At 45.6% G+C, this 7962-nt stretch overlaps 2 protein-coding genes across 2 annotated transcripts; both read left to right on the top strand.

The window, feature by feature from the left end:
* Window positions 1-905: 905 nt before the first annotated feature.
* Window positions 906-1385, top strand: LOC139638373 (transcription factor 15). The gene has a single exon (XM_071512496.1). The coding sequence runs from the start codon at window positions 906-908 to the stop codon at window positions 1383-1385; it is 480 nt and encodes a 159-aa protein (XP_071368597.1).
* Window positions 1386-3798: 2413 nt separating this feature from the next.
* twist1a (twist family bHLH transcription factor 1a) lies at window positions 3799-5611 on the top strand. Its single transcript, XM_071512509.1, has 2 exons — window positions 3799-4503; window positions 5189-5611. The coding sequence occupies exon 1, from the start codon at window positions 3934-3936 to the stop codon at window positions 4474-4476; it is 543 nt and encodes a 180-aa protein (XP_071368610.1). The 5' UTR covers window positions 3799-3933; the 3' UTR covers window positions 4477-4503; window positions 5189-5611.
* The last annotated feature ends 2351 nt before the right edge of the window (window positions 5612-7962 follow it).

Here is a 7962-nt window from a genome sequence, read left to right on the forward strand (position 1 = left end):
AAGAGCATAGAAATTTGAATGGGTGAATGAGGTCATTGGAGAAGTTTTAAGGTCAGACTCACTAAAGAGATACAAAGTTCTTTAGGTCAGACTTTAATGATCAGATTCTACTACATGTGTTTTTCATCATCCTCGTTGTCATCATCATCAAGAACAACAACTTTGCTCTTATTAAGGCAGAACCCTTTAAAATGAATTAAAGCCCACAGTTATATCCAATGGCCCTCTCAGCAGTCCTTGCAGTGTGGACACTGTCCTGCCATGGGAACAGGCAGCTATTTGCTTTAATTTGCAACAGAAAAGCTTGTGGTGTATAGTGACTGTTAGGGAATGTTCTATTTGGTCTTCTCCTGGCCTGTTTAAGTGATAAAAGTGTCATTATTTAGCCTCTGAAGCAAAGGGGAAAAGTGCAAACAAGACTGTATGACCCTCTGTCAAGAGCCTCCGTCCTTCAGAAGCTCATTAAGGGCCTTCAGGAGGACAGCACATCAAGCGGCGGGGCCCTCCAGCTTCCTCCGGGCCTTTTTAAGCCTCTCTTGTCGGATTCAGCCCACTCATCGGCCGGCTAACGTCTGAAATGGACTCAATTTAGAGCTAGAGGGGACATGAAAGATGTCGCGCTGTGAGATGGCATAGAGACTTATTAAAACAGCGGGGAAAGGCCCTTGGACTTGAGCCAAATAGGATCTCACCGTGTCGCGCTCTGACGGGATTTGGAGAAGGTTGGATTTACCTGTTGAGATGCTCTCCCACTATGCGCCCTGCTTTGGCCTCTGTGTCCGGTGAACAATTCCAGTTTCAAAGCCAGTCCCTAAAGCTTTGTCATCGATTTTTGCGCTTGAGCGAATAGCAGAACTATAAAGGAGACATATTCTCTGCGAGGCTGGTCCTAGTTGGGGTTGAATATGGAGATGCAAGGGCGCTTGGTGGACTCCGCGTTAATAGATTTTGTCAATGACATGAATCTGATGGAGTTTCCGGAAAAGTGCGCGTTGGGGCCGAAACAGCAGGTGGATAATATCCCATCCAGCCCGGGCTACCGGACACGGTTGAACGACTCGCCCTGGACGCGGGACCTGGAAAACGGCGTGCGTACTGGAGACCACCGCTCCGAGCACCTGGTGATGGACTCACCGGAATACTACAGCTTCGGGGCCCAAGGGCACACCGGCAGGTCCAAACGGAGGCGGATCATCACCGTGGTCCAGCGGCAGGCGGCCAATGTGCGGGAGAGAAAACGGATGTTCAGCCTGAACGAGGCGTTTGATGAGCTGAGGAGGAAAGTCCCCACTTTCGCCTACGAGAAGAGACTGTCCCGCATCGAAACCCTCCGCCTGGCTATCGTCTACATCTCCTTCATGACGGACCTGCTGGAGAACACCTGACTTTACCACCAATACGACACTGAATTAGATAAACTGTTCTAAAAAGACATTCACTTTATATAATCTTTATCCAAAATGTGATATAATGTAAGGCAGTTTCTGAAATTTTAGAACGTGACAGGTAATGTTAATATTTATGAAATGTTGCTCGCAAGGCTGCAGATTTTTTTTTTATACACAACTAAACCAGGAGCATCAACTAAGATATGGCAAAGTCTCTGCATAATACCACTGACAAAATTTCTGGAGAGAAGTGGAGCAATGACAAGATATTATTTGGTTTAGTGTAATACATTTAATAGGTCACTAAACTCCTGCATACTCCCCTGATATGACTTTTAGATATGGCTTCAAAATAAATTTCTGGCAGCTTTTACGTGTTCTTTGCTCCCCATTACAATAAAACACAAACTAAAATTTAGACCCATTTTGGAAAAGATATTTATACATTTTTGCACAAGTAGCCTACATTGCCATGCTCATTTAACGCCTGTGAACTAAACAGTTTTAGAAAATAAAATATAAATATTTTGTGACATCAGGAGGATATGCTATTTCCAATAGCATTTTGAGAAGCGTAGAATGACAACGCGCAAATGTTGAAAGGACTTATTTGCTTAAAGTAAACTACTTCCTGTAACCTTTAGGAAGACATTTTAAAAGACTGACTGAAACATTGGGAAAAAAATTACACGGTGTCCTGTTGCAGATAACCAGGTGCGCCGTGTAGGATTGAAGTCTCAGGTGTCTTTCAGCACCTCGGAGAGCGACAAAGACGCACTCGGCTCACCTTGCTTGCCGCAGATGTTGAGGGGGATTTTTGCGGTGGAGACCAAAAGCAGCTTGAGATTTTACGCTGGGAGAGCAATTAAGGAAGATATATTGCCTCTGATAGCCCTATCAGACATATCGTGTGGAAATGAGGTTAAGGTGTCGTGGATTTGAATCGCAAATTCATGGCTGACCCTGAATATTATCTTTGGCACCGAGGTGTAAATTGAGTCAAAGAGATGAGGGAGAGATAAGAGGCTTTGGAGAAGATGGAGAGGGGAGTGGTAAAGTGGGTGACAGAGACCCCAGAGACCCCCAGAGACCTTCAGAGACTCCTAGTCCCACAGACAACTATACAAGACAGAAATACTTGGTCCAGGGAGATCCAGGTCCAAAAGGCGATTGTGGTCTAGTGTCTCCTAATTAAAAAGGACCAGACCGGGCCTGGACTGTGACCGTCCTCCCATGCCATCCTCCCTCCCCAGAGGTGAGGGCCCCTGGCGGGAAGCTCACACCACAGACCACCGCCAGAAGCTGCCAGGCCCAGTTTCAGCCGCATGCAAAGGTATTTCTGTTGGATTTTAATTTTATATTCGTGGCAGACCCAAGAGGTGGGTGGCCATACACGAACAGCAATAAGCCCCGCGCGCGCGCGCGCGTGTGTGTGTGTGTGTGTGCGTGTGTGTGTGTGTGTGTGTGTGTGTGTGTGTGTGTGTGTGTGTTTCTCTCTCCCTCCTCGCTCCATCTTTCTCACCTCCAATGTTTGCATTGCGCTCCAGCCGTCCACCGCATTAGCGACCCCGCTGTGAGCTCGGATCCGCCCTGAGTGCTCCCTGGGACGGCCTGTCTTTTAAACCTGAGCCGCTGTGTCGGGATCCCTGCGGGAGTCAGACCCATTTAAGCGCATACCTCAACGCCGGGCCGCTGACGGGAAAATAAACACCTCGGTCTGCTTACGAGCAGAAACCTCATGCTGTTCCAACCTCCTGTGTTTCAGTAGGCCAGGGTCTGATATTTTCACCGCCACCACTGCTCCCATCTCAGCCCAGAAATAGACTGTCTAGACCTGTACAGGGGAAGAATGAATAGACTTAAAATTTACCAGCTTTTTGAGGAATTTCTGCTGTTTCATCCATATCTTTCATGTGAAGATGAGTTACCTGTAACGGAGATGAAGTTCAAAAATTATATCATATGGAATTGCTTAGAAATGCTACTTGAGTCCCATAGCCATATTGGTGATATGTAATGGCTATGTTTTAAAATGAGTAGGGAAATGAAAAACTATATATGGATACTTTTTGACCTCTAATAAGAAGAATCATGTATTAATTCACCGCCCCTTCATCACCACCACACATCCCTTTCCTAATCCTAGTCTTGCGTAAAAGTCTGCGTAAAAAAAATCTGTGTTTTATCCTGCCTTGGACAATTCTCTATTAAGCAGCTTCATTTCTGATAATAGGCCTATAGCATAGGTTTTCTGCCTCCCCTTCTCTCCGCAGTATTATGTTACACCCCTCCTCACCCAATCACAACGCTCCCCAAAATCCTCCTGCCCGCTCCCCGCTATAAGAACCCCGGTCGTCCCAGTCTGGCGGACACCTCTCCCTCTCCGTGGCGCACGAGCGTTACCGTAATATCAACCGCCCCTTGCAGGCCAGGAGCCTTTCTCCACCGGATTACCTCTTGTGTTTGTTGATGTTGTAACCCGTTAACGGGTCAGGGGTTACGGGACAACGGAAGGGTAGACTACAGTAAACTTTCTGAAGAAGCGATGCGGGAAGAGGACTCCTCCCCGATGGACAGCGCGGGGAACAGCGAGGAGGAGACCGACCGCCAGTTGCCGCGGAGAGGCGCGAGGAAGCGGCGGGCGACACGAAGGAGCGCGGACGAGGAGGAAGACGGAGACCTGGAGAGCCCGAGCCCCGGTAAGAAGAAGGGGAGGAAGAGCGGCGGCGGCGGCAGCGGCGGCAGCGGCGGGAGCGACGCCAGCAGCAGTCCCGCGGGCTCGTTCGACGACCTACACACGCAGCGCGTGATGGCCAACGTCCGCGAGCGGCAACGGACGCAGTCCCTCAACGAGGCGTTCACGTCGTTACGTAAGATCATCCCCACCCTCCCGTCGGACAAACTCAGCAAGATCCAGACGCTGAAGCTCGCGGCCCGGTACATCGACTTCCTGTACCAAGTTCTGCAAAGCGACGAGCTGGACGCGCGAGGGACCAGCTGCAGCTACGTGGCGCACGAGCGGCTGAGCTACGCGTTCTCGGTGTGGAGGATGGGGGGCTCGTGGTCCTTGTCCACTACTTCCCACTAGCTGGGCTGCTGCAGATGCGACAGCACGGTAGGCTGACCTCCGTTTTCATCCTGCAGTGACGAGAAGCCGCAGGCCTTCTGCTGGCTAAAAGTTTCTAGATGCATTTTACGCACAGCTTTTCACGCTGCCTCCAATGAAAAGTCGATATAATATACTCCTATGATGTTCTTATATTCTTAGCCTATAGTTTGGCTGTGACATTTGCACAGTATCCCTCTAAAATCTATAATAAGATATAATAATAATCTATAATAAGAATTCCTTTAGCCTAGTTCCTTTTCGTTGGGGAAACGGGGCTATTGGAGGGTAAACATAGCCTACTTAAACTCTCAGTTTACGCACCACATTATTTGCGGAATAGACTTAACCCACCTTTTTAGTATGATCTTTATGATGTGAAATTCATACATCATATTAAGTAGTTAGGCCTACTACTTATAACTGACATAAGTTTCATGAAAGTGGGGTCTTTTAAGGGGTGAAAGCATAGGCTAAACGACTGCTTTTCTGAAATATAGGCCTAACTGATTTTTGTTTATATTGGTGTTTGTTTGCCTCATGTTGGTCACCACTAGGCTGCATCACTGCACAAATGCAATGAGAAACACAATTCGAGTCATGTCGGCTATGAATTTCTAATTTGTGACAGTTATGGAATCTTTATCTTAATCAAATTAATGTTCTTTTTTCTTTTTCTTTTTTTTTTTTACAGATGATCCAGACTGACGATCCAGTGGATCGGTCCGGCCCTGAGATTGGACTCAAACAGGCCAAACGCTGTGCTTCAGGCCTCAAAGGAGAGTGGGCTTTTCATATTTCCCGTTGCATGGACAATAATATTTGCAAGGGAGCACTTAAGAAAGGACGGATATAAAGAACGACCACTGCGACTATGAATGTTGTAAAAAAACAAAACAAAAAAAAAAAGACTATGAGCTCTGAGGAACTCTTCTGCTTTGAAACAAGAGAAAGAAATGACATTTCATTCCACATTCCCTGTGACAAGGTTTCGCAGCAAATGAAGTATTTGTATTTATTTTTCTACACAGGTTCAAATTTCCTTTTCGCTCTCTCAAATAAAAGCTATTTATTTTGGGATATCACAGAATGCTGAATGGATCTGGAGTCTACGCATTTTGAGTGTTGTAAATATTTGGTTCATGCCTTAAATAAAAATGAAAGCATCTTCCATACTTCTTCGTCTGGATATTAATTTTAGATTTCTAACTGTAAACCCAAACTCTCCAACGAGGGACTGAATAATAAACTGACCAAATCAATTTCAAGCCGTGAAGGCAGTCATTTGACACGCAGACATTGTTTTAAATACCTGGCATTTTTATCTTGTGAAACTCATTTTCCATAGTCTTGGTGTTTTAGGCCCATAGAGAATTGAATTTCTTAAAACTATTATTTTTATTTATTGTAGCTGAATCCTCAGTCAAATAAACCACAGTGAAAGGGAAAAAGAAAACATCTCATAAACGCAGCTTATTCTAGTGGCTTCTTGAGCTCGGGGATCTGGGAAAGCCATAATGAGTCGGTGGTCCGTTTAAACAGGCAGGATGGGGAGCCGAGGGAGACATGCATGGTATTCCCAGATGTCCTCAGAGCTACAGGTCACTGGGAGTCTCCTGCAGGTGCCGCAGCAGCTTTCCTAAGAGCTTGGACAGATAAATGGGGTGGATGCGGGTCATACTGCAAACTGGATAGCCCATGTAATTATACTATTCACCCATACTCCCGACGGAAAAGAACTGTGGTATTCTCCATAGAAACACTATACACTATGCACATATCACAGCAAAACCATAAGTATTTGGTTTTTTATAGTAGGCTAATACCACGGAAAATTAAAAAAAAAATAAAAAATAAAAAATACCATATATGATCACTGACATTGGAGTTGTATACACTATGGGAATAGGACTGTTATAGTGATTTGTTTTTTAGGAACCCCAAATTCTGCAGCAACACACAGTTTAACTTGCAGACAAACAAAACAAACAAAAAACAAAACAATAACACAAAAAAAATCCAACGAAATCAAATAGCTCATTATTTTTCACCTTTTCCCCTTTCCTACATTGCCTAAAATATCTCCATATTTGTACCGATTAGATAGGCCTATAGGCTACTTTCAGACATCATTGGGGTCCAAATTGTCGATTTTTAATGTAGGTTATGCCTACCCTGCTTGAAATTTTTTCTTTCCTTTTACAGAGACATAAACGATTAGCTCCGCCGAACTGGGCTATAGTAATCCTATAATAAATGCTTGAAGGATACAAGGCCTAGACAAATATCACAGCAAAACTACAAGTCCCTGTAGGAATATCATAGGACTATAGTGATATCAGGTAGACAACCAGAGATGAAAGGTCAGTAGGCTATAAACGCACTATTGCGTTCCCCAAGTCCCTATAGGCGTGTTGAATGATTATTATAGGAATATCACGGTGTTTTTTGGTTAGGGGTTGCGTGCGGAAGGTAAAGCCATCAGCTCTGACCCGGGGCCCTCGCCAGCCACCGGGGGGAATCGATTCCCACCCTTAGATCACCGTGGCCGTGTTATCTTAAACTTGAGGCTGTTGCTCTGACACGGAGGAATGTCACCTCTGAGGCTTCAAAACACACACACACACACACACACACTCACACAAATACACACACATATAGGCTACACACACACACACACACACACACACACACACAGGGAGATTTCTCACGCCTACCAAACAGGGGAATACATTCCAAAGGGGAGAGAGAGAGAGAGAAAGAGAGAGAGAGAGAGAGAGAGAGAGAGAGAGAGAGAGATTCAGCTCTTGGCCCGCTTTGATGTGTGACGGTAACGAGATGACCGCTTGTTATCAGTGTGAAGGCATCTGGCTCTCAGGATTTAAGTGTGCTATGATTTATAGACTCTTTGATGACTGACACACACACACTCTCTCCCTCTCATTTATCACAGTTTCTATCTCCCTCTTTGGGCTCGTTGTCCTAAAACTGATATAAAAGTCAAAGGTGTAGGCCTGTGTGTGTTTTAACACTGCAAGGAGCGCTAAATCTTTGAAAAATGGATTTCTCACTCCTCTAGGTAGTAGGCCTAGGCAGTAGGCCGACCTATACTACAACTATACTACCTTTACGATAGTAGAATAGGCCGACCTCTCTTTTACCTCTTTTGCTTTGTGTCTCCCTCACTTCCATCTCTCTCTGAAGTCCCCCATTACGGGTAACAAGCCCTGGTTTACATTAACCCTCAACACCACAAAAAGACAGGGGGGGAGAGGAAGTTGGGATAAGAGAGAGAGAGAGAGAGAGAGAGAGAGAGAGAGAGAGAGAGAGAGGGAGGGAGAGAGAGAGGGAGAGAGAGAGAGGCTACAGAAGTCTGGTTTCTATTAGAGCTAATTATCTGTGTTTCATCTGAATCTGCAGCAGTTGGTGTGTGTCTGTCTGTGCGTACGTGCATGCATAGGTGTGTGT

Source organism: Centroberyx affinis, unplaced genomic scaffold (assembly GCF_046629955.1).
Source record: "Centroberyx affinis isolate AG114_WGS23_722 - 3 ecotype Tasmania unplaced genomic scaffold, CSIRO-AGI_Caff_v1 ptg006324l_1, whole genome shotgun sequence".
Classification (NCBI taxonomy): Eukaryota; Metazoa; Chordata; class Actinopteri; order Beryciformes; family Berycidae; genus Centroberyx; species Centroberyx affinis.

Bases quoted from the DNA above. Each gene is read 5' to 3' on its own strand.
- LOC139638373 (XM_071512496.1), top strand. From the start codon at position 906: ATGGAGATGCAAGGGCGCTTGGTGGACTCCGCGTTAATAGATTTTGTC.
- twist1a (XM_071512509.1), top strand. From the start codon at position 3,934: ATGCGGGAAGAGGACTCCTCCCCGATGGACAGCGCGGGGAACAGCGAG.